The 27288-nt window shown below is 41.8% G+C and overlaps 1 protein-coding gene across 1 annotated transcript; it reads right to left on the reverse strand.

The window, feature by feature from the left end:
- Positions 1 to 3718: 3718 nt before the first annotated feature.
- Positions 3719 to 26758, reverse strand: HEATR5A (HEAT repeat containing 5A). The gene is made up of 35 exons (XM_053475543.1): positions 26437 to 26758; positions 25482 to 25693; positions 25041 to 25149; positions 24053 to 24202; positions 23274 to 23436; positions 22741 to 22901; positions 22178 to 22427; positions 21544 to 21699; positions 21194 to 21444; positions 20527 to 20638; positions 20153 to 20305; positions 19409 to 19508; positions 18597 to 18706; positions 17893 to 18056; positions 17274 to 17449; positions 17041 to 17146; positions 15950 to 16140; positions 15686 to 15845; positions 15140 to 15329; positions 14188 to 14357; positions 12480 to 12618; positions 11838 to 12017; positions 11446 to 11685; positions 11114 to 11295; positions 10602 to 10670; positions 10128 to 10304; positions 9833 to 10016; positions 9421 to 9669; positions 8436 to 8563; positions 7601 to 7748; positions 7249 to 7521; positions 5837 to 6061; positions 5601 to 5749; positions 5281 to 5494; positions 3719 to 4639 (listed from the first exon to the last, which is right to left on the reverse strand). The coding sequence occupies exons 1-35, from the start codon at positions 26665 to 26667 to the stop codon at positions 4347 to 4349; spliced, it is 6165 nt and encodes a 2054-aa protein (XP_053331518.1). The 5' UTR covers positions 26668 to 26758; the 3' UTR covers positions 3719 to 4346.
- Positions 26759 to 27288: the final 530 nt, after the last annotated feature.

The raw sequence follows: 27288 nt of genomic DNA on the forward strand, positions 1-27288 counted from the left end.
CGCCAGGGGGAGCTCTCTATTCTGCCTAGTATCAGTGCATCAGGACCACACAGGTCACGACGGAATTTTTAGTTGTGCGGGCCCGCCCGATTCGCATGCGAAAATAATTTCACATGTTCAGCCGGTCACCTACACAGTGCTGCCCTCCCGCGTTCTCTGTAATTTCAGATTTTTTTTTCTAAACCAGCCCTTCCACTGCATTTCATTGCTCGACCTGTGCAGCAACCTCTAAATTAATGGAAAAAGTATTAACTACAGACAACTCTTCTGGTTTAATTTTTTGTTTGCGGTTTCCCTCCGCGTCTTTCGTCTGCTCAAAAGTTAAGCAGTTAGGCTGCTGCTATTCCTTCACTGCTTGACATTCGTACGCGTGATGAAGAATACTCCGTGACGTAAAAGTGGCGTAATCTTCCCACTTCCTCCAATGAGCCCTTTAGACTCCAGGGGGGCTCCAAGAAGCTGCTTAATTGCCAATATTGTGTGTCTGGTAGGTCCCTGTAATTTTCCAACACAAAACTGGGCTTTGAAAAATACTAAGACTTCTAGTAAGTAAATGAGTGTAAGTGGGGGCAGATATGGTACAACCAGGCTCGTTAGGAGGCAGAGGTGGCACAGGTAGACTGTTTACGGGTGTAGATGGCACATGCAGGCTGTTTAGGGGTAGAGGTGGCACAGGCAAGCTGTTTAGGGGTAGAGGTGGCACAGGCAGGCTGTTTAGGGGTCGAGATGGCACAGGCAGACAGTTTAGGGGCAGAGGTGGCACATGCAGGCTGTGTGGGATCACAGACATGCTGTTTATGGACAGAAATGCTGTTTGAGGGCAAAGGTGGCACTGCGGGGCATGTTGCTTGTTAAGTTAGGGGGTCCTGGAGCAAATTTTAACACCGGGGTTCTGTGAATTCTAGTTACACCCCTGGTGTGGCGTGTGGGCAACGCCACACAAATATCAAATATTTCACTTATATAAAGACACCTAAAGAGGCAATGTCACTTTCAATGTCACTTTCACAGCTGGAGAAATGATCATTGACATCTACGTTGACCACAAGTTAATGCTTAATGTTTGGTAATTAGGTATTTTCCTCTCACTTTTTCTCCATCCGCGTCATTTCCATAAGAAGGGTCTCCTGACACACATCTTGTTTCATATGTTCACTAACATTATCAGCAGCATGAGATGGACAGTATTAGGAGAATGCATATAGGTGTATGTTTATATACTCTATGAGAATGATGGCGGAATCGGCATAGGTCATCTATACTGTAGATATTCTATATCTGAAGGTTTTCAAAGCTTTCTGTATAATAAGGACTGCAGGATCCACTCTCTATAGAACCCGTTTCCCTCTGTGCCTGAGAAGACTGTATATTTGTGTTACATGGAAAAAAAAAAAGACTCAGATTAAATAAACTAATATATATATATATATATATATATATATAAATATATATAAATATATATAAATATATATATATAATCGGATGGGGTTTATGTAGCCTCTACCTTTTCACACCAAGCGGATCCATCAGGTATAATCGGATGGGGTTTATGTAGCCTCTACCTTTTCACACCAAGCGGATCCATCAGGATTCTGACTGTCCGGACATTTATGTTTTCTAATCTCTCATGATCATGATCATTTACACAATGTAAACAGTGTACTTTTTCTATAGTGTATGTTTTTTTTGGTGGGTTAATAAAACTTTTAATTGCAAAAAAACAAACCTGCGTCTGAAACGCCCCTTAAAACTGAGGTGGGTTCCCCAACGTAGAAAGGGTGGGATCCTTATACCAAGAGTGGCTACCAGTCCAGAAGATCCCACTGTTTTGGCTTAAGATCGTGTCGTACCACAAGTCGGATCTTTGATAATTTTCCCCGTATGACCTAAACTGGTCCATCGTTACAGTCGCGGAGGATGCTAACAGACTTGATACACAGTAAACGAAAGGGAAATACAAAAACTGTCAAACTTCTGCAGAAAACACAACTTTATTTTTTTTTTAATTTCAAGAAAACAGCGAGTCGTACGTTAATTTTGGTTAGCTGGATCGGTTAATGCTTCGCAGCATCAGGAGGCAGCTTTATGAAGTGTCGCAGACTCTAAGGAGCAGAATTATTAAGGCTAAAAACATAAAATATTAAGAAAAGTACAGTACGGTATAATTTACTGCTTGGGTTGGACTCTGTGTCTCGTTCTGTCAGTGCTTAGACACAGTGTGGTCTTCACAGTTACGATCAATACTGCATCTGACAACATGCAAGGCAAAGAATGGTTATTTCAATACAATCAACACACACAAACCCACACACAGAGACATTAATGGGACTTGTGATTAAAATGGGGTACAATCAATCATGTTTAAAACCATCCAGTTGCTTACATTCGAATAGATCACAATATGACCCAAATCAGCAGAGGAACGTATTGAGGATTTCACATAACGAGAAATATTGGGGCAAGTTGTTAGGTTCAATTTGATGACATCACGGAAGCCGCCATCTTGGAGCTTGGATTACAATGAGTGTGGGCAACCTACTAAACACACTGAGCGGCATCTTTTGGATAGAGTAACAAGATGACTTGAGAAAGACACAAACGGGGTAAAGCATGAGGCAGAGGGGTTGATTCACTTAATTAAGTGACTGGCTTTTCAAGGGCAACCACCAGTGAGCTTCTCCTGCAAGGATGTCATAGGTGGTCCTTAGATAGGTAACATGGGGGGATTCCTTCAACTCTCCCTCACCCATTTAGCGATTCATTATACAGGGCCAGCTCAGCCCTTGTTGAAGAAGCTCACTGTGTTAGCGTCAGACTGGCACCGACTTTTTGGGGTCTATTTAACAAGGTTCCAGTTGTGTCTGGCTGTCAGTCAAGTCATTTACACAAACAACAGAAAATGAGCTACTCATCTAGTCAACAGCCAACTCAACTATACTTAAGGTCTATATGTCTGCATGTTTCCAGGAAAAGCATGGAAAGCAGTCTATTGATAAAACCTGGGCTGAGTCGAGCTGGCCATTGAATTGTAGGAGATCCGACTCAGAATACCAATAAACGCAGTGGGGTTTCCCAATCCAACCACTGACGCTACTGATTGACTCAAGACCTTGACACCAACTCAACAGACCACCAAACATGTCTAACACAGCAGCCGTTCAACTTATTTGCTGTTGCTGTTGCTGCCACGTGGTATCTACCCCTTTCGCTAAATGCACCTCAGAACCCAGATTTAAAATCACATTTCACAAGAAAGCTGGATTGTGAGGTTATGGCTTATTGCTACTGTCAAGTTTCAGAAATTGTGTGATTAGTTTCTTTCAAGGCAGTGCAGGCAGAAAGTGAAAGTTACTCGTAAGCTTCGAATATCCCTTTTAGCCAAAATTATGGTTCCCATTAGTGCTAAGGGTTTAGAATCTTCATATCACATCAGGCGCAAAGTTTTACTATAAAATGAATATATTCAAAAAAAAATTAAACAGAAACACACAGTATTCAGGTACGACAGTGCAAGAAAACCCCAAACTTTCCAGGGCAATATTGAACACTTCATTTCACCAAGTGCTCTGTAAATAAAACATCTCCACCTTTACCTTTGAGACGTACAGAGCAGGAGTGGGAAGTATATATATATATATATATATATATATATATATTATATAAAATATATATATACTTTCCAATTCACACGCATACAAGGCTGGTGTTCAGATACTGCTTTGACAGCTCCACACCAAGGAGTAGAGTCAAGTCATGTAGACTGACATTTAGAAAAGACATTAGTAAATGATTTCAAAGCCAAGCAATCCTTTCCTATGTGTCGCTGCACGGCATATATCTCCCTTTCTACCACGCTGCTCCATAGCAGAAGCACTGCAGTGCTATATATATTGTAAGGGAATATATATCTTACTTGCTTTACAAACTTTTGCCATTGGTGCCGGAGGGAGTGAATAATGTAGCTATAAGTAACAAAGGCATTCGGAGGGTTAATGATTGCCAACATTTAGCATCCATGATCCCTAAAAGCCTCTTAAATGTAATTGTCCCTTTGCTACAACACTTAGTGACACAGAGTAGTAACGGTTTGGTTAAGGTAACATTTCAAAGCTGACTCTATAAGGCATCTGTGATAAATTACCGCTGAGCATAAAAGTACCAAGTTAGCACAGTGTACATCGGCAATGAATTAAACCCTTTACCGAAGCGACCTGCATTTCATGTTTCGGTTGCCCGTCGCTTCTAAAAGAAAAGGGTTGAGATAAAAGAGCTGTGACCTGATGTTAAGGCTGCAAAGGTCAACCGAGTGACATCTTCAAGGAGACATAGTTGGAAGCACGGTGGTTTCACAAGAAGTTTGTCTTCAGCTGGATGCTGCCCGGCTTGGTGTTGGGTGCAGCCACCTTGGGTTTGGGGCTCTCCTGGTTCCCTCGAAGAGCAGCCTCTAGACGGGAGCGTAGAGCAGGAAAAGTAACCATCAACTGTTGAAACTGTTCCGAATAGAGAGTGCCAAACCGTGTCAGACTTTGCAAGCCAAAGTCATGAAGGGCCCGAGAACATGGGGGTGCAGAGGAGAGAGCGTTCTCATCCAGGAGAAAGGAGATAAGGAGGTGCAGAAGCACGGACACCATAGGACGACCTGTCGGAATGATATGGATGAGATGCAAAATATCAGATGGCAACTCTCTTCATTGGAAAAAGAAATGCTGCTTATCCCCTGAATTCACTCAGCCTATTTCTAATATAATTTTTAATGTCTCATTCAACCTGAAACCACATTCTTTGAATATAGTCCAATGATTTTTCATATGTTTAGTGAGAAGACAAATGGACTAGCATGCCTTTTATATTTATTGCTTTCCTGTTGGTTATGCTTGTTCTCTTTCGGAACATCCTTAAATTTGTCCAGACAATGCCAGGCTATATAGAAGATTCCAACTCGGAGAAGCCATCATCATTTCTACTGTTCTACCTCTTCTGCTAAATGTTTTATAACTAAATGTAGTATCACAAACATAATTTCTACTACTTAATGCCCAAAACCTTAGGCAGAAATATTTTTTTCCTTGCGTAAAATTATGGCTTATTGATGACTTTGCTAGGAACACATAATTGTCAATTTACACAAAATCATATACTGACAGGTTTTATGTTAAAGCTTCTAAAATACTGCTGGTTGATTTTTATCTTTAAAACCTTCATACCTAAGAATACAAACGACCTGTCTGCTTAAATTTGCTTAACATAGTAGCGAGGACGATCCACGTAGATGTTACTTACGGTTCTGCTCCTCACTGGCATTTATTAGCGTCTGCAGTAGATGTACGCCTTCTTGCAGGACAATTAGTTCAGAGAGGTGTTCTGGCTTTCGGCCCTCTGTGTAGCTCAGGTGACGCACGACTCGTGGAGCCAAGCTCCGCACGTACGGAGCGACAGCACCAGAAGTGGGATTCTGGAACATGGACAGAAGCAGCCGGTAGCACTTTAACTGCTCCTAAAGCGGATAGGAATGCATTTTGGTTATTACAGCCCGATCTATCCCATCTATAACAGTGGAAATTGTAATTAGAGCAGATAAAGTGGAATCTTTTGATACTTACATTGGGATCCTTACTGTCAATGCTGTCATGGAACCTCTGCAGGCATGCGCTCTGTAGGTCCGCGTCAGAGAGCACCTCTGGATTTGCTGACAGCAGGAATATTGTAAGAGCAGTGAGTAGGGCAGTCGAGTTCACAGCCATCTCCTTTCCTAAAGAACATGACAATCAGAACATATTTAGCGGACCAACATAAGAAGAGAGGTCTTTGGCGTTGTATAGCTGCAGGGAATCGTTACCTGAATCAAACGCCTCGATCAAGGAGGTGGCAGCACTGCGGAGAAGGCTGTTCCATGAAGCTCTCGTCTTCTCTGCTCTCGACATTGGGGACGACACAATTACTTTCAGTGCTTGTAAAGCAGAAGTCACCGTCAGTGGCAGTCGTCCGTCAGGAGGATTCTCACCCGAATTCTTTAGCACTCCCAGAACAAGGTATAACAGGGTTGGAAGAACAGAAACACTGCCTGTATGGGGAGAGAACAATGGTCGAGTGGATAAGTAACATCATACCCTGGCATACCAGCAACCTTATCATATATTAAAGAGGAACGGCCACAAAATACTTTCTATAACTAGTATCAGATAAAAAATATTGTGGCTTTCTTTTTTAAACCATTTTTGCGTGATATAATCTTTTCATGCAGCTGCATATTAGCCATTTTTAAGTGTTGAGTCTCCGCTATTTCAGCCCAATCTACTAGACACTTCCCATATCATTCCGTACATGGTAAACAATAGAATAGCTTGGTGTCATTGACCCAACCTGGGCACTCTGACCAATGAAGCTCTATGGAGAAACGTACTTCATTATCATTGCCACATAAAATCAGCAAAGAGTGGTATTTGAGAAAACTGACAATAATGGGATCAACCCATAAAGGAAGATTATTGGAGCAAAATGCAATCAAGCCAGATTTTGACAATTCTAACCCACATTACTGTATATTTTATGCTCTTTTATGCACTTTATTTTATGCTCTAAGAAAAATATAGTTTTTGTCTTTAAAGACTGACAGCATTTTTTATTGAGACACACAATCTTCCAGAAGTTCACTATCTCTGAAGGATAAGGCAAGCACAAGTTGATTGTTTTTAGAAAGCTTGACTCTAAAGTAAGCAGATTGAGCAGTTATACATGAAAACAGGGGTTTGCAAAACAACTGCAACTCACTGAGCTAACTATATATTATGTAGGGCATTAAAGGGGTGAGGTGGCCCTTCACAAAGCCCTGGAACCTCTTGGCCCACCCAAAAACCAAACAAGCAGGTCATTGCACAGATCCATACTCATAGGTGAAGAAGATGCCCAAAGACCTGCTTTTTATACCCTGGAAGGAAAATAAAAGTGTCCCCAAGACTTCAACAACAAAAAAAGGGGCAGGGTGGTGAAAATCCCCTTTACCCAGGGTGTCAGGTCACTGACAGAAAGGGAGGAAGTTTCTGATTTTGATTCCTTCCGTGCTTACGATATGTGAAGCAATTCTCTTGCAATTCTCACAAGAAATGGCGCTGAAATAAGAATGGGAGCAAAGCAGACTGATGTAATATATATTTAATGGAGGAAAATGTAACCCCAACGTGTACAGTGCTAAGGAATTGTTTAATGTTGTATACATAAAATAAATATATTTGTATGTCATTATCTTCACACCTTCTGGAGAGCACAGGGAGGGTAGCTCTGCTAGAATGCCCAAAGATGAGGACACTAGGAGGCTTTCATCACGCGTCAGACTTCCCGTTGACTTGACTTTCCCTGCTGATCCCCCGGAGAGGCGAGGACTGAGCTGGGGCAACTGTCTGACCAGAATGCAAAGGCACAACTCCAACGCAGCAAGGACCAGGGACTGTCCAGGGACAAGACCCCCAGTATCACGCCCTTCTCCGAAAACTGGCAGGGTTTCCTTCTCTTCAGCTCCATCATCCACTAGGTACAGAAAAAAAAATAACTATTTTAAATGTGTTCCCCTATTTTTATTTGACAAGCCCGATGTCATGTAACTTACCCTCTGCACTCCTCCTCCGCTCCCGAACATGTTCCTGTGTTGCACTTAGGATCTGCCTCACGACCTCCAAAGCCAGGTGTTGAACCTCTGGGGACTCTCGTGTCAATATCAAGCGATGTAGAACAGAGACCAGTTCAATGGATAGCTCCTGGAGAAAAAATATTCAATGGATAACTACCATCTCCAAATTTACATCTGCTAGAGCATTTACACAAAAAAATGTAATGGGGATATAATATCGGACATTGCTGTAATCGGGGAGAAAAAAAGGAATCATATATAAAACAGATATATAAAGCTCCAAAACAATCAGGTTTAATCTCTAGCCATCGGTGGCTGAAAGAGAAATACAGAGGGTAAAAATAAAAGAAAGTGCCCAGGGAGGTGAGGGAAGACCCGAGTCATTTGGGATGTCATATTCAAATGCTTAATAATATCATTTTTAAAATGCAAAAACAGAGAGGATAGTGTGATGGAGAAGCATTTGCTCTGGTGCAAAAGGAAGCTGGTCGTCCAATAAATTGGATAGCACGTTGTGTACGCTTCTTCAAAAAGCTCTAACTTGCGAGTGTTCCACTCAAAGGTCAGAGTCCTCTCAGATACGGTCATCCCAACGCCAGGACTATTACGACAAGTTACTTGGTGTATTGAGGAAAAGAAAGAGAAGGGCAGTGATAAGTAAGTTACGCTCTCAGCACTCCAAACCGAGATAAAACACTTGATAACATAAAGCATTAACATTTTCTTTCATTGAGTTTTCTTTGTTGAGCTTTACCATCAAATGTGTCGTTCCAGCTCTGAGCATATATGGACACTTCCCATTAGTATAATTTACCTGATTTGCTCCAATTTGGGTCTTGGGCCAGGCTACTCCCAGGAGCGCCTTCAGAGCCCGCAGACAGGCGGTGATTCGATCCATGGGGGCATCCGCAGGCGGGCAACATAGAAAATCCACACAGATTCCTGGACAGAAGGTAAAATATGACGCAGTTAACAAAACATGCAGTCAAGAACGATAAACCATGACTTGGTTGCCAAAAAAACTTTCACGTATTACTTTTCACAGCAAGAGGGTGATCCAAAAAGCCATCTTTTTATATCGAAAAAGCTGATTTGTGTGGGTTCATGTCATATGCTCCCAGTTTAGGTAATAAAGCCTTGGTCTTGTCTTAGATTCAGGATAGCTTTAAGCCTATCTCACCCCATCATGTTTAAATTCTCTCACTATATTAGCCTCTACCACTTCTGCTGGAGGCTGTTCCGCACAACTACCCTTCTCTCGGTAAAGCAAACCTTCTGTACATTACAGCTGAGCCTTGGGCCGTCTAGTTTTAGATTATGACCTATTTTTCTAACATTTCTTCTCATTTGAAATAAATTTCCCTTGTGTACTTTGTTAAATATCTTTATGCGATGAAATGTTTCTATCATGTCCCCTCTCTCCTACAAGCTATACATATTGAAACCCCTAAGTCTAATACTTCTTAACAGGCAATTCATTCACTATTTAGTAGCCCTCCTCTGGGGTAAAACATTTGCCAATATGTTTTGTTTCACTTATCGTTTACATTTTTCTTACTCTTAAGTAAGATTTTATGATTTTTCTTCCCCATTTATTACAACACTTTTTTTTTCACCATTATGTAGCACTTTGCTGCACAACATAGCCATGCCAAGGTTTCAATCCCTTGAAACACACATATATAACAGGACCATGTGTGCACTTAACTACATATAGAAGTGATGTAATAAATATAAAACCTTCTTATAACCCGTCACACAGGTCTTTTGCGCATTTCTCCCGATCTCAACATACTCACCAAGAAGCAGGTGGAATCTTTCAGCGTTCAGATCTTCTGGGGACTTGGCTGGACTTCTTGTACTGCTCTCCTGTCCCATAGAGGTTGGCGTGACAGGACGGGACAGGTAGCAGCTTCCATCATCTTGGTCTGGAAGGAGGAAGCCGTAGCTACTGAGCCACAAAGATGTCGCATAGAGAATAGGAGCCCAGGATTTGAGGTAGTGAGGCCTGGCACCGTTACTGGTCTCCGCTGTATAGAAACTTCCACCTACAAGCAAATTTGGGAAGACAGAAAAAAACAGAAGCTGTTCAAAAAGAATTAAAGGGAAAAAAACAATGGAATGGAATACCATAGTGACAGACATTTCAAGAAGATGTGGGAGAAAGAACTAAGAGCAGATCGCCTTCGTTCTGCTGTCAGTTCCACTTACCCTGCGCTGGAAGCTGATGGGAGAACTCGGCTGGCAGAGTGAGCAAAGCGTGATCTTGCAAAGCTGCCAACCACAATCTGCTGAGAGCGGAAATATCAGCCTGTACCAGAGGCAGCAGCATGTCCGTCGGAGACTCCTCTACTGCCCCTCCTGAAACCTTTCTCTCCGCGGCTGCAATGTAGATCTGTAAGAAGATGGGTTAACCTTTGAATTCCAAATGACACATCGCTCTCAAAAACCAATTATTCAATATCACACCAATTTCCTAAACGGTTTAAATTGGTTTTAATGTTACCTCTGCCCATGCTTTCAGCACCGCAAGGGCCTCCATGGCAGTGGTACTTTCACTATAGACACTTGGAGTTTCTTTTGTTGCCTGCACCCGGCTAAGGGAAGACAGTAGCAGCTGCTGAACCTTATGTAGGTCTGTAGGGTCCTTCACCACCCCACTGGACAACCAGGCACTACACACCTGTAAAAGGACAGATAAAAAAGAAATGTCAGTATTTAAACTAAGCTCAGCACATGATAATGCAAAGAAGCAGCCATCATTCTATTTATTACCAAATAAGTAGAAATTGAAAATCTGGAACCCAAAACCCATGTTATTTGGCTATTCATGTGAATTAGAAAAATAATAGGAACCAAAAATGTACTACAACAAATAGAGAGTTTAAAGATCTGTTAGATACACTGAATGCGGTCGGCATGTAGCATCGATCACCGGGTACATGCGAACAAATAACAGAGGGAGGGCATGAATGGTCACCTGGCAGGCCTTGGCAGTGACATCAGGTGGGGTGTCCGCACCGAAGGCTGGTCTGATGGCTGCCACCACCTGCACAAAGAACACACTAACTCACACCTTAAGCATTCAGCAACTGCTGTACATCACAGAAAACCGATAAAAATAATAAAAACACTATGTAAACTATATGTTAACTGACATAAAACAATACAGAATTAAAAATCACTCAACATAACATAGTAAAAGCTGGAATCTAATGAACAGTGATGTACAGAAAAAAAAACATAAATGTACACTGCTCTCTTCTGTGAGTATAGTGGTACGCACTGGGAAGCAGACGCTTTCAGACAAACTCCTCTCCTGCAAGCCAAGGGGTGGTGGGAAGGGAAAGAAGCTAAATGCATTTTGGGGGGATTCTGCAGAAGGGGAAAGGTGTTAAAGGGGACACCTAGCTACTATATGCATTAAAGTGCAGATGATGGCTGGAGCGTCCCTTTAATATAATACAGAAGCAAAATGTTCCTAAAACTCACATTGGCTTGGTACTGCTCTAGGATAAACTGTCCAGGAAATTCTGGCTCCGGTACAGCAGAGAAACACCGTATAACCAGCAGCAGTGCTTGAAGACCCACTAGACGTAGTTGCTCACTATGATCTGTGGCAGCCATGAAGGACATGCGAATCAGATCCTGCAGATGCAACACCAGGAAGTCCCCTGCAGAACAATGAAAGTGTGTCAGCTTGCAGATCAAGCGATCGTATTTGTAATCAATGAGACGCATCAGTGATAAGAATCTTCATTCTCAATACAGTGACCGTATGTATCTATGGTATATGTTTTCTATTTTCCCAATGTTCCACTCACTGTTTGGTTCTTTATTTTTCATTTCTTGAGCCTCTGCCATGTTGAAGTGAGCTCCACCCAAGGTTTCGCACTGAGCCACCAGCATACAAACACACTCCATGGAGAACACGCGTGTGCGCCACCGAGGCGTAATGGATGGTGTCAGGACTTCATCCTTCTGTGTTGTAAGAACGGAATCCGAGGAGGCTCGTTCACCCTCTTCTTCTTGAGTGGTTTCTACCGAGGCCACAGCTGCAAAGTCTAAGAGAAGAAAAGACATGGACTGGTCAAAGAAAATATGCTGGCTCAATAAAAGACATCAACCAGAAGACTACATGGATATAACTGCATACAATCACTGTGTACAATGGCGTACGATAACAGTTTACGCCACGTGTGCGGGGTAGTCTCACCTGCAGAGGCCGAGAGAATGTCTTTTTGCAGTCGGAGCCAGAAGGAGAGACGAGTCAGGCCTGTGCTGTTCTGCATATGCAATACGGTTTCTTTCACGTCCCGCAGGAGCTGCCCGTCTGTCTCTCTGTCCAGCAGGCTCAGTAAGACTCCTTCCAGGCCGAGCTCTCTCATATTCACATCTGCTTAGAAACAGGAAAGAAACACAAAATGCATTCAAGGTTTCACAGGCTGAAATGTGAGTGTTTTTTTATTACCAGAATTTTTTTTTTTTTTTTTAAATATTAAAAGTGTTTTTTGGTCTTTAAACAATTCTAGTTAAATGTTTTTCGACATGGATGTACATTTGTTATTTGTGTTCTAGCCTGTTGTCTTAGTGAAATCTACTAGACATGGCTTATCACACCAACGATACATGCCTCGGTCTTCATCACACAGAGGGTCCCTTTGACAAAAAAAAGGGAGTTTGTTGGCATTGCCATGAAGCATCAGCTCAGTGCGGTGCTGGAGCAGGAATAGTCACCCAAAATGTAACAAAGCAATATTGTTCTCTTAGCCAGCCACGAGAAGGTTAGCTGGTCAGCCATACCTTATTACGGCTGTAAAGCTACGGAGACCTACAGAGGCGCCCTACACACAGTTACCCATTTTGAAGTCTTCGTATCCATCTTTAGCCACATTCATTGCATGTTGAGACACCTCTGCTGCTTCCCGTTGAGCCAGCTGGCGCAGGCACGATAAGACTGCGCGGCGCAGAAGTAGATGAGGACTGCACAGGTGCACCTGCCGGAAACAGGCAAAAAGGATCGATCGATCGATGCTTGGAAGACCCCAAAAGCGTCACAAAACATCAATGAACACAAAACTACAAACAGAAGTGAGTCTCTTAACGCAGCTGGGATTTTGGTGCATTAGGAAGTTAAAATTCTCACTATAGTTTCTGCCATTCCCTACTTTCCAATCACCAAATGTTCTGGAACTGGCACATGAAACATGATCATACAAACCATACCATTAGAGAATATTGTAACACAACTTAGCTGAGAAAAGAGGCAGGCAGCAGGCATTGCTAGTTCGAGCTTCCCTCGTGCACAGAGAGAAAGCCAGGTTTTACATGCAGAAAACGCATCGGTTCAAGCAGGTTCCAGGGCCTGGACCCGAGAGAGAGGTGGCAAGAGGTGCAACAATACGAAGCATGACTAGGTTAAAGCCATTGTTTCTTAACCCGTGCTACATACAAAACGCCAAACAACTGGATATGGCAACGAAGACAGGATTCAAATGACATGAATCCATCGTCTGTACAAAGAGGGGTATGCATGTGCCGGAGCCAGAGATTAAGCAAATAGATGCAAGAAGTGCCAAAAGACACAAAGGCAGAGGAGGCGACCTACCACCAAAGAACTGTCCAACAAGACCTCCTGCAGGAAATAAAAATAGCAGACTGATGAGCAGGGGGTCCCTATTAATTATCCTCACTTACTTAGGGGGTCTGACACACATCAAGCTATAACGGAAACGTCACCCCTTTCTGCAGCACAGCCTACATATTGGTTTTCTTTTTCAGACACAAATCATTATAAAAGAGTGAGCATTTGCATACATCAGAAAATCTGCCATACATAGACAGTGTACAATAATACAGCGTATGGATATTAATCCGTACAAAGCACCCGAGCTCATCGCCCACTGGACTGACATTCTTTTAAAATATAAATAACATTTTTAATATAAAGGTTTTCATTTCTCCGCCCAGACCCCATAACACATATCCCACGCTTTCCGTAGGCAAACTCCTCCAATAGGATGAACACCTTTGACCGTTTGAAGGAAAAAAACAATATTAAAATGTGTTAAAGTAATGACTGCAGGACCGACCTGTCCAGAGTCGTAATGAACATCTACTTAAAAAAGTTTTAGCCTTATTCTCTATATGAAGGGAAAATTCAAATCAAACGATCTGAAATACATTTGCAGCCCGGATAAACACATATCTAAGACCAGAGAGGTTGGGTGGATCCATTGTGCGAAGAAAGAGTTCTTACAAACTGCAGAAATAATGGGTAGTAGTATTTTGGGGGATTATCCCCTGAGCAAAAGAGCCTAAAAGAAAGCCCGACGTAAAGGTATTTGAAAGTGTATTCCCAATGAAGAGTTAAAGTAAATTTGAATCTCAGATCAAACCCCTCTAATCTGGTAAAACATCCACAGCCAACGTAATAGGTCCACGTTAGACTCCTGGCATTTTGGGCACTCAGTCCCATCGAACTGCCCTACTGTCATTTTATTCTGCACATTTTACTTGCCTCATGCAGAGTGGGGATCGTCACATGTACTCGCAGCAATACTTACACATAGTGTCGGCACCAGGCTGGATAGGTTGACGTGCTTTGGAGAGAACATATGTAGCTGCTGGAGGCAGGAGATGCTCTGTGCCTGGACCAGGCAGTCCGGGTTCTCCTGCATTATAAAACAGGCCAGAAGGGAAGTATTTCTTTGAGAAGAGACCAGGTCACCAGTTCCTAGAGGACCAAGAAAACTATTTAATCAAGGAGGCAATGAAGGTGAACACATGAGCAATATCGTTGAGCGCAAAATCATACGCAGATATAGTCAGTTCAGTATATTCTGCGTTCATGTTGGTGCTGGTATTTGGTCATATTTCCGAGAGCCCAAAACGTAAGCAGTAACTTAACTGATGTTACAGACTAGATGGCATGGATGTCATAATGGCAGCATACAGCCGCAAAGTCATTCACACCAAAAGATATTTATACATAAATATTTATATTGGTTACAACATGTCACGTTATGAAATAGCAGACCGACTGATCTCCTGGCGGGTTTTTGACTACTGGAATCGAGCAAACTGTATAAAATTAACAATAAATTGTCTCAGTTTCAATCCATGCATAGCAGTGCCAGTACTTACCCTAGGAGAAACGATGGTGCTGTGTTATCCAGTAAAATAGGCAAACATCAAGGTGCTTTTTAACAAAGAAATCACAAAAGTAAACTAAACATGATACCTTTAATGGCTAATTCAGTGGATAGCTGCCAGGCATTGCTAAAGTTTACTATTAACCTAAGTGAAGATGGGACCTCAGTGCACAGATAATTAGCATTTTTCATCTTCTCAGCCATTAAAGATTTAATTTTTAACTTTACTTTTGCAATTTTCTTATGACAAAAAGGTACCTTGAGCCCTGAATATGGGCCCAGCAAACAACAAATCACATCTGTACCAGGAACCCAGATGATTTCCTCCATGCAATATTCGTGCTATACAATGTCCCAGGATTACCTTGGAGCTCTGGACCAAGAGTGGTTAGGAGAGCGCTCAGACAGCGACCTAGGCCACGATGCACGTCAGAGTGAGACAGAGGCGTAGACAGCAGAGCATTGAGGAGAAGCGAGAGTGAAGCTTCAACATGAACGTGATAGAGTGGTCCAGATGAGTCAATAATGATGGAGAGGGAGTGCAGGGCCCAGGTCTGCAAAAAAGAGCCACATTCAAGTTACCAAACTACAGTACTTAATACTCAGCACTATATGAAGCAAGAACCGAGACACGTGGTTGTAACATAAAGTTAATGCACGGCTAGAAACCCAGGGCTGATAAATAAAACATAAGCATTTCTGTGTTTAAACACATTATGGTGCATAGGGCTGGCTAACAACACACAGATGACCCTGATCAGTTTGGCTCTTGAGGCAACAGCCAAGGTTATGCGCGTAGTAGAGCTCGCTGTGTCTAGCATATACATAACCAGTAGAGGATTAGAAAGCTCATTACAGCACAGTGCATAAGGAAACGACAAAGGAAAGGTTTGATAGTTGTTCTCCTTACCTGAACCTCCGGGGAACCGGTGTCTTGAGAGAGTGAGTGCAAGATCCCAACACAGGAAGCCAAGTGCAAAGAGGAACCGAGACCTCCTGAATATCTGTGCAATGATCCCAGAGCCAGAGAGTGACCTGTCCGGGCCACCACATCTCTAGCGGACTTCAGTCTGCAAAGAGAGGAGCATATGCCGTTTCAAGACTGGCCTCCTGGTCTGCGGGCAAGCTGGGTGCATGTAGTGTTTACACAGACTTCACAAGGACAACCACCTACTTGTCAAAACTAGTTTGTGCTAAGCTTGCTGTATATCCAGGATCGCCTACTACTTGTGCTAGTCTGGCCATGGATTCAACGGCTGCACATCGTAGCCATGGATTGCTGCTCTCCAATGCTCCTGTTATCAAGCTAAGACATGGTCCTCGGGCTTCCTCAGACGCCAAATTACTTTTATTGGATGCCAGGTGCTGTGGGGGGGGGGGGAAACCATGAAAAACTTATATTTTCCAATTTAAATTATCAGATTATATAATAGCCTTTACAGATGAAAACATTTATTTTAAATCCACAGAAAGACAAAGCTCTATAAATAACTTGACAATGACACCAAGAAAACACGTCCCTAAAAGACCACTGATGTACCTGGCATAGGGAATATATTTTAATCCACCCCTGACATTACAAGAAAAAAATAAAACCCGCACATCACATTGAGCGAGATCATAATATGAATTGGTAATTATTGATGACATTAAATTCTTCCTTAAGAGGAACTCATAATCCTTTTGCCTCCAAGCCATGAACAGTGCCAATAATAAAGGTGAAAAATCCCAAAACAAATAGAATTGTCACTAAATAAACAAAATCAGTAAGTCATGCTAGATCAACATTCTGTTGTTAAACTTTTCAGTGCTCCTTCTTTTACATGGAATCCATCAGATGCCTATAACCATGCATATTAGTAATTATGGAAAATACATAAGTGGTTATATCTAGCAGGGTTGGTGGTCTTACCTTCGGGGAGATGGCAGGTATATGAACCTCCAATGCAGCCCCGCTTCTGGCAGCGTGTGCCAGGCAGACTGGGGGGGATCAAGTCCTTGAGTCTCTGAAGCTGCCCACCAATTAACTATTCCAATGCTGGAACTCCTGCGATAGAGCCTAGACTTTGCTTTTAACACACCAAATAGGTTCCCTTGACACTGCGTGATAAGAGGGCCAGTGTACAGACCATCTTCCCGTTCCTGGCCCACAGTATGCCCAATAACCTCCCCAATGATCTATTTCCATGAGAGTATATTATCTGGTGTGTCTTTGCGCCAGAGTTTTGATTTTTTTTAAAATGAGATCTAAGCGATTGCACCCACCTTAAGGAAACAACCAAGTGCAGACATTGCAGCCAATTGAATGCTCTGCTGACGGGAACCTTTTGTTTGTTTGATGGAATCCAACAATTGTTCCAATATCTGAGGCCTGAAAACCAGACAGAAACATAAAAGGGTTAAGGTTAATATAAATGGCATGCCCACTTAGTATAAAGGAAGGTGCCCTTTGAATCAAAGCAATAATCCACCTTGGACACATATACAGAACATGTTACCTTTGTGACTCCGGCATTTGTGATAACAGGACACCAAAGAGAGAAGCTCCAGCCTGGATAACCGTGAAAGCAGGTGGTAGAGGAGTTGGTACAGACTCCCCTTCGTGTGGCATTTGGTAGATGGCATGGAGGTCATACTCCAAACTACCACCTGGAATCCCACTGCTGAGCAGGAGCTGTAGAGCATACAAACAGACATCGAATCCATCATGGATGTATGTGATTAGGCTGGCATAAAAGTAGATATCTTACGCCAGAAACACAAAATCTAATCTTATTTAGGAAGAGAAAACACATCGCTATCTTTCCTACGCTTTCTGGCCCATCCCTTACCACAAGAAAACGTCTGACCTCAACTTTGCAAATACATTTCTTGGCTGGACAATGGACCTCGTGGTGAAATGCATAGTAAACATGGAGTGTCGCCAATGTCTGCATAATGATATACTACATTATGGCAAGAGAGAACAAACAAATTAACATCTTTTGTACAAGGTAAAAAATAGAAGGATAAGGACAAAAGCTTAGACAAGTGGCTGTGGCAAGTAGTCTCAAATTAGAAGGCACTTACGGTACACTTTTAGAACTTGAAAAACCACATGATCACGACAAATCTCACCTGTTCTTCTCTACCTCTGACATCATTCTTCTGCAGCGACAGTCCCAGCAGAATAAGGTCACTGGGGTGACAAAGTGAAGGCAGCAGGAACGCCGCTCCGCCTGGGTTGTATTCAGGGGATGCGAGATCCGCAATTAACTCCTTCACAACAGCACAGAAATGTCCTGCAGGACAGGCGGCTAGTTACAATGTACTCTTAAATCTTCATAACCTACAGTATGCATTCATTTTCATTACTGGTAAAGTGCTCTTTCCATGTAAGTGCCTATAATTATTTTGTACCTCCTGTGGCAATGGGGGTGTCCTTTCTTACTGTTAAATGGGAACAATGACATTCATAGCGTTTAGTTTTTAATATATAGTAAACTATATTTAGCTTTTTTTTTTTTATAAAGAAAATAGATCTTCCTGAGATAGAGCCAAAGGACCAAAAGTAATTCAGAGTAAAAAAAAAAAAAGTTCTGCTAAAAAGTATTTTGCATCACATGCTTTTATAAGCCAGAGAGTCCATCTTGGTGATTGAGGGTGAGACATTCTATTGTTTACCACAAGGCCGTATGATATGGAGTCAGGGTTTTTGCCTTGTAGACTGGGCTGAAGTAAAAAGTTAGAACAGATACACATGATAAATATGTACCTGTAGGAAAACTAAATATTAAGAACACGTTAAAACACATAGAGAGAGAGTGGTGTTTAAACAATACCTTCATAAGTCTTGGGAGGCAGTAAAACAAGCAGCTGGTAAAGTCTCTGTCTGTACAGCACAGAGTATGCCTTCAGGGAGCTGCCATACATCTTCTGCAACGACGGGAGCCTAAGGACACGGGTAAGGTCATTGTGACAAACAAACAAAAAATAATCTCAGACATATCCATGAATTAGATTCATACTACACCGTCAGGACTACTGAGGAACTCTTATTTTACAAGTCAAACGTTGCTGTTTTTATTGCATTCCTGAACCGAACCTACAGTTTTTTCCTGTGATCAGATTCCTACATTAAATTTATGCTCATAAAAAAAAGAAAAAAACATTCAGGATCTTTGTAATTTATGAGACCAACATTAAAAGTTTCTTCTAAATGCATTTTGCAAGTGCTTAAATACACTCAGACAGGCATCTGAATCTAAAAATATATCATAATAAATTAAACTCATACATTCAAACAGTCGCAAGATCACTTAAATATTAATATGGTGAAATATTAATAAACATCAGTAAGAGTGAAAAGACACTACATAGGATTAATCGCTATGCTGCGTTTGGTGTCACGAAAAAAGGTTGTGACAGGTGGTCGATAACATTAAAAATCAGAATAAGCCTGTTATTAGTACGGGTAACAGCAGCTTCTACGGCACGTAGAAATGTATTATTACCTTACTGATGAACTGTTCAAAGAAATATTAACTGAATGAATGTAAAATTGATTAAGAGCTTTCTTTATACTATTCTAATAGGAACTGAAGAAGTCAGAAATAGGATGCCCATGCATTCACGGGACAATAGAAATACTCACAGTGTGAGCAACGTGATCGCGCAAGTGAGAGGAGGCAGCAGTCTGTGCAGAACCTCATCTGTCAGGAGCTCATCACAGTGGGTTACAAAGCTCTGTATCGCTGAGAGAAGGGAGAGAAGTAATTTACTGAAAGGTGTGATGCCACGATGTCTGTTACCCCCTTTAGACAGGTATCGCCCCAACTCATGTCTCCCATCTGGGCAGTATGCATTCACAAAAATAGAATTTTGATATATATATATATATATATATATATATATATGGCACAGGGAATGGCATGAAGTGTTCCCGAGCTGTCTCCAGTGAGGACAATAAAACAACCTTCCTGTAAGTAGTAAGGTTACAGGGAGGTGGAATCCTTTTTGTCCTGCTTACACAGATAACCGAGGATAGAACCTGACTGTCCCGTACCAACTACAGACAGGAGTCGTGCTTTTACACAACCCAAATAAAATCAGACGCTTTATTGTAAGGTGGTCTGCAATGAGAACACTTTCTTGGTGCTATTGGAGGACCAATGCTTAGGAGAAAAATATACACCAAAAATAGTACAATATTACTGCGAGACTGCACTGATGCTGTTAGTATAAAGGAGTCTATGAAAATAAAGACCAATTTTGTGAGATTGCGTGCCGAATCACAATTCACATGTTTAAGCATCGACATATTCCACAGTACCATAAAAAAAGAGAGAAGGGACATTTTATGATTAAGCCAACCGCATGTTTAACAAAACGGACTTACCACTCAGCGCCCCGGATCGTCCTTCTAGAGTAACCTGCCAAGTGAAGGCGTCCCCCCGTCTGCGCTCTGTGTCCAGATCCTTGGGGGTCAGAGGAAAGACACCGCGCCAGAGAAGCAGCAGCCGACCCAGGTGGGGATGAATCGCAGACGGACCTGAAGGATAAAAGATGTAGGTAGAGGTGGAGAAGGACAAACTGGAACAGACACCCAGGGACCAGCTCCTACAAACCTCAGCCAGACTTTAGCCGTACACAGGCTTTTTAACACTTAAATTACTCATGACATTTAATGTCTGTTTTGTTTGCAGTCCGCAAAGACTGGAGCTGTGCAGCCCTGTATGAAGATTCTAACATTAGCTGTAATACCGTTCCTACCTAAAGTCATGAGAGACGCTACGAGGAGCCACCCAGCCTGTGTCCTGTGGATGGAAAGGTGGCTGTTTTGTGAGGCAGAACACAGCAAGTCCTCTGCCAGGCTCATGATCACCTGAAAAAGACACAGGACGCCATATATATCAGCAACTAGCAGCATGTCTTGAGTTGTAAAACATAGAGCTGTAATATGCTGGATAACATATTTCCAGGTTGTGCTCTCTAAACGGTAAAGGATTAAATACATTTGCCAAATTCCAGAGGGATGAACATACTCAGAAGCAACCATTTAGGCATAGAATTTATTTTACAACCATTATGATTAATGCATAATAATTGTGAGAATGAAAACATACATGTGGTTAGAATATCTCTCTCAATAGCTTTTTCGGATGCTTCAGATCTCCACTATGAGATTTTCCTTGTAGCAAATATTTACGGTTATTGAGTCCATGCAAGTAAGGCGTTCATGGACAACATTTCAAATGGCTGAGCTGCAGCCCTATCCGCCACTCTCTCTGATCCAGTCACAGGGAGCAGATTTTTTACTTAATGATTTGTGGGGACTCATTAAGGTGTGTGGCCCTGCTGAAATATATCATCCTGCCCTCAGAGAGCACATGCATAGGAGAAAATCACAGTATTGCTCTACAAGATACAAAGTGCTTACCTTGCCTTTACCCAGTGGCACACCAAGGGGACAAAGTCTAATGCCCCCAAGCAGAGCGGCTGCCGCCAAACTATAACCGCTGACTGCCTCTGGGGATGATTTCAGTGAAGCCAGGCGTTCAGTGCAACGATCCAGGAGAGGGGCAGCTAGCGAAGGCACTGACACCACAATACAGCGAAGGCACCAGGCTGCAGCCAAGCGAGCGCTGAGATTTGGATGACGCGTCACTGAAATCAGAGTGTCCAGAACACCTGCAAGAAAATCAGATACAGGGCTATTTGTGCTGTTTGGCCGCCTACTCGAGCAGTGAAAAACAATACATTTCACGCTGGCAGACCCCAACGTCCTACCTGTGCTGGAATCACGCAGCAACGGTGCTACTGTCGTGCCCAGTGCTAAAACAAGATCTCCCAACTCTTGCAGCGCACACGCCAAAACATGCTGGCTTGTAGAAAAGTCAGTGGTACTGATTCGCGTCTCCATGTTACGCTCGCTTAGCACAGCATCTGGAAGAAAAATGATCACGTAAGAATGATAACAATATGGAAGATACACCTGGAAAAAGTATAGTAAAATCTGCTCTACAGTATTGCTAAGTGAATCTAAACGTACTACCCAATATGAAAATAAATTAAGGTTACATACACTGGGAAAAAAATAAATACTCTCATACACATCAAAAGCACTTCTTTGGAGGCTTCCAGGTCTATCAACAAAGCCAATCTCACAGATGACACTGGCAAGGCTACCAGAGGGAGTATTTTACTCGGGAAGAATAGATGGCTGGATAATGCAATACATTTAAATTAGACACTGAACATGTATGCATATCAAACAAACCAACTAATAGACAAAATACATACTAATACATTTATTCCATGTCATCTAGCGTGAAAACGACATGCTTTCTCCTGTCCATAGGAAGAAAAGGAAGACCGCAGAGGAATAAAGTAATTATAAATAAAGCCTTGATCATTCCCATACCTACAGTCATCATGACCTTTTGGATAACTTCACATATTTCACGAGCAGCTGCTAATTGTGCCTTCTCTCCCAGGAGCTCCCCTAGCGTGGTGCGGAGAACATATGAGATGCAGCGCCTGGCACAAACAGCTTCAGATGAGTTCTGAGTCGTTTTTGGATGGGAAATAAGCTCTAAGATATGCGATAGAAGAGCAGAGACGTTCCTGGCAAGCCACTGTCCGCCAAGCGTGGCCAAAAACACAATGTAGGCCTGGAGAAGACATGACAAATCTGTGTGTCAGTACAAATAGCCATCCCAGTTATGTTTGTATTAGGTCAACCTCCACTGCAAATAAACATCACATGCATAATATCTGCATTCAAATAATTATCAGACAAAACCACCGCATGACAATTTAAGCGACTGATCTTGTGCTTGTGTTGGTTCTTAATGTTTGCGGGTCTGTTATACAGACGTTGCTGGCTCCTTAACACCAAGTAATATTACTCTAGACCTTATGTAAATATCGATGCAAATGAAGTAAATATAGTACATCTGTTGATCAAAGATAACTTTTTGCTACCTGCGCTGTCCCCAGTTGGATGTAGCGAGTTGTACAGCTTGCTCCCCCCAGCATGTCTCCGCCACCTCGCAGAAAGCCAGAGTTTCCACGCAGGAACCCCGTGGACAGCAGTCCAAATGCATCTTGAATTGAAAGTTTTCGTCCGGCTTGCTTTGGGGAAGCTGATAGAAGAAATGTCAGAATTAATATTATGCACAGTAGTATAATAATATTTAGCAATCCATTAATATGAGTAAGTTTTACTTTATGTTAAAATTAATATAAACACACTTTCAAAAGACAAAAGGTATATTGTGTCTTCTCTCATATGTACTTTCTATGTCCTCCTTTCTGCATTTGGTCCCTATAGCTTATTGTTTATCCCTTTGAAAGTTACTTTTGTTGGTACTTCTCCCAGTTAGTTTAGTCTGAAAGATGTGATGTATGGCAAAACCCTGGACTTTGAAAAGCTTTATGAATATAAATCCCATTTTGGTATATTTTGGTATACTTTTGAGGTCACAATACAATGGCAGTATGTTAAGTAAACTTACTTGGGCCTTGAACAGCTTTGGACAATACCATCCCCATCAGTCTGGAGACTACTAGACGTACATCGTAACTGCTGCCTTCAAAAGCCTTGAAGCAAAGGGAAATGAGACTCTCTAAGTCTGAGCCCCACATGAAGGATGCTTCATTCTGTAAAGCTAAGAGGCACTGCAGACATAGCAAAGAAAAAAGTGTTAAAAACAACATCTTTGATGCTAAAAGGAAAAAATACAGTCGTCATAAGGTAGGGGACGATCAGGTCCTCTTCAGGATTCTTGGGCGAAGGCCAAATCCATAGCAAATACTTCTAACCTCAAGTTTATTTCCTCTGCAAGCAATTGGTCTCCACATCCACATAACACAGAGTACTTGTCACAATCTGCAATAACATTTTGTACATGAGCTCTCTTGCAGGAACAGTTGCAGTTTATCTGCCCTATGTGAGAGACATGTTGGGTTTAGCTCCTTATTAAGCACAAATATGAGGGGGGGTTCTTAGTAAATAAATATAATATTATCCATTAGTAAATAAGCCCCTAAATGTGTCTTTAACCTCTCTTAATCTCCTAACCTGAACGTGAGTGGTGTTAACAGAAAAACAAACAGATTGGTAGAAGTCTATAAAAACCAAGAATCTATGCAGAAGGTAATGTGTTCATTTATTTGTTCGTTATACAGCTATTAATAAATGCAATTTAATGTGAAAGGGGTTATTTTAAGTAGATTAAGTGAATAATTAACATTATTTTATTTCTTTTAATTGCCACACCATATTCCTTTTTACCTTAGCAGTAGCGCAGCGCACGGACATTGAGCGGTCAGTGAGGCAAGATCGAGCTGCCTTGTAGATGTCCCGGTGACAAGGGGCGACTGAGGGTCCCAAGCCTGTTACAATACGTTCCAGACTTAGCATGATCTCAAGGCGACCCTGAGACTGTACAAAGAAATAGGTTATTATCGGCACATTCATTACAGTTCCTCTTGTTGACAAACCTCTATAACTTTTAATCTACAAGGAAAAAAGAACTGCTTAAAATATTAAGTCAGTAGAATAGTCTTCACTTAACAATGCACAAGGGAGGAAAGTATGATTCCCCAACATTAAACTGCTATGTAAAAGATACAGTCTTTTCAAGCAGGGTGCCGGGTTGTAAAGCGAGAGGCATTAGTAGCAGGAAGAGGAAGGTGGTTCTGCCACTTTACAGATCTCTGGTCAGACCTCACCTAGAACATTGTGTACAGATCTCGAGACCCCAATCTCCAGATGGATACTGACATTTTAGAGAGAGTTCAGAGGGCTACCGAAATGCTAAATCCTTTGCAGGATAACAATTATCATGAAAGACAATGGCAGCTCAATGTGTATAGCTTGGAGGAAAGGAGAGAGAAGGGAGATGTGAAAAAAATGTAATTCTTAAAGGACAGCATAAAAGGACAGCAGGGAAGTTTGGTTCAAAGGAGGAGAACAAGATGTCATATTCTAAAACTAAAGGGTCAGATGTTTAGGTGTAATGTAATGAAGTTGTATTTTTCTGATGGGCTAGTTGATGAGTGGAACAGACCTCCTAACTGAAGTGGTAGAGGTTAATACTGTCAGGAAATTTAAACAAGCATGCTATCCGAATCCTCAGGTGTGACCAAGGACTGATTAAGGTCTGAGCCTTTAGAATATCTGCTGTCAAATTCTCTGCTGTGTTCCAGATTCTACAAGTGATAAGAAGATATATATAACCTTGGGCAATGGCAAGAAAAAGAAGAATCTGTTCTCTCACCTCTGCATTACGTAGTACTTTCAACAGGTTGGACACAGTTTCATTGAAGGTACTTCCCAAAAGACGACCCAGTTTCTGGTACAACGATCCAAGACAAGCAACTGCAGCACTATAAGAAAAAGAGATGAGAGTAATGTAGCAACATTGCCGAGTCCTTTGCCATTGGTATACATTGGGCAAACGTTGTAAGGGGCTACGATATGTTCCAGTCTACAGAATGAAGTAGAATAGGTTGTAGCACTGTGTAGTACATCTCTAATACATTAAGCATATATACAATGCACCATCAATGTACAGATATAGTGTTTCACGGCTATGGCGCAGAGACCAGCATCCCATGGCCGAGGGATTGAAGTCAGGAATAGTACTCAAGACAAGCAGAGTTAGGAATGCCAATCAGTGCTTGATGTAAGGAGCTGTACATCTGTTTGGAATACTCACAGTTTGCTTGGTAGGTAACTAGGAGAGTCTTCCTTGTTGCGGATCAGCTCATTGCACCGATCGATCGTCTCGTACACAGAGAAGGTATCTCCGGAGCTGTAAACCATGCCTAGATTATGAGCCAGCAACCGACGAGCGGGAGGACCAGGGGATCCCATCATTACTAAAGTTAATTGTTCAACCAATTGCTTCTGATTCTCCTTTATTTCGGCCTGAAATTGACATGAAAAATCAAGGTCTGCATCATACCGCCATAGCTTGCATTGCTTATTACTCCCATACAATTCAACATTTGTTAGAACTTTCAAACTTTGCACTAATCATTTTGGATATACATAATCCTCACTACGATCAACAATGACAATAATAATAAAATATTTTTCATATTTAACCATAACAAGTATTTTGATCCCTGCAAATTACAATGGGGGTAATGACACGTCACCATAGAAACCATTGGAAGTTTGGAACCATCCATCATGTACATTTCATTGGTTGCTGTGGTGACAAAACCAATTTGCTTCAGAATTACATTTTATGCGATAACTCCCTGGTTTCTACTATCCTTTAAATGATTTTGGGAGAAAAAACTAGGATTTCATTAATACCTTCCCACTACATAATTGCATATAATTAATGGAGAGGGCCTAGCAAATAATGGCACAGGAGAAGGAAATAAGTATTGAGGTTCATCTTTTCAGTGCCAGAGGGGGCTGTCTTGCTGAGGCATTCAATGTATTAAATACACATGCAGTAATATAAATCCAATAAGCCCCATGGGGAACTCTCTATAACAACTCTCTGATTCCGCAGGTGCAATAACTCAATGGCAAGTCAGCTTCCTATTTGTTACCGGAACATATTTACCTCAGAAGCACGTAAAGTCCTTTAACTGTAACTGTATTACTCTTTATACGTGCATGTGACTAAAAGTCAGTAAACTAACTGTATTTACCCGGGGTGTAATGGGCAGGACTGCCTTGAGGTACCGGAGCCATTCTAATATACGAATCCCCCGCTCAGGCTCTTCCAGTCCCGCTATGTCCGTCAGGAGCAGTCCCTCCGCTCCTTCCATTCCGGCACGGCTTTCCTTTTTTTTGTCACATCTGTACTCTATTGTCAGGTCTGCCGGGGCCGCCCGTGTTATACATCGACAATCCTCTAGGAAACCTGCAGAGATCAGCATTCGGTTTTCGACTTCAATCACTGCAGAGCGCCGATGTAATGGATGGCGATCTGAGGCAGAAGGGATCTGTCATCGCTGCCAAGCAATGCAGGAAACTAATGAACTACGTCATTATGATACATTATAATTATAGTCTGTTTTAAGACTTATCATATGCAATCTTAAATGCTTTCATTATATATACATATATATATATATATATATATATATATATATGTGTGTATATATTCGTAATGCATGCAAGGGACATGCCAAGGTACATAATTTAGATTTGCTGCCCAACTACATTTAGAAAAAACTTTTAAAATCTTTTCTTTGGTTTCTGCCCCCCCATCATGTTATTAAGCAAGGAATGTGACCCAAATCCCTTTGTTCGTCAAAATGTTTGCTCTGTCCTATAGCTACAAACTCACCAACAATACAGAAATTGTGTAAAAAAAAAAAAAAAAAAAACTCGGTTACAAAAGTCGTTATGAATAGGGCACAAAAAGCCGTCACTAAAGCCCTGCCTCAGGTTACGCGGCTAACCATAAGGCAAACAATATTGCATAAAATGAGTCAAATGTTACAACAATAATAAGTGCAAAATAATAAACATGGGTCATCAAAGCACTAAGTGTG

Source organism: Spea bombifrons, chromosome 9 (genome assembly GCF_027358695.1).
Source record: "Spea bombifrons isolate aSpeBom1 chromosome 9, aSpeBom1.2.pri, whole genome shotgun sequence".
NCBI classification, from domain to species: Eukaryota; Metazoa; Chordata; class Amphibia; order Anura; family Pelobatidae; genus Spea; species Spea bombifrons.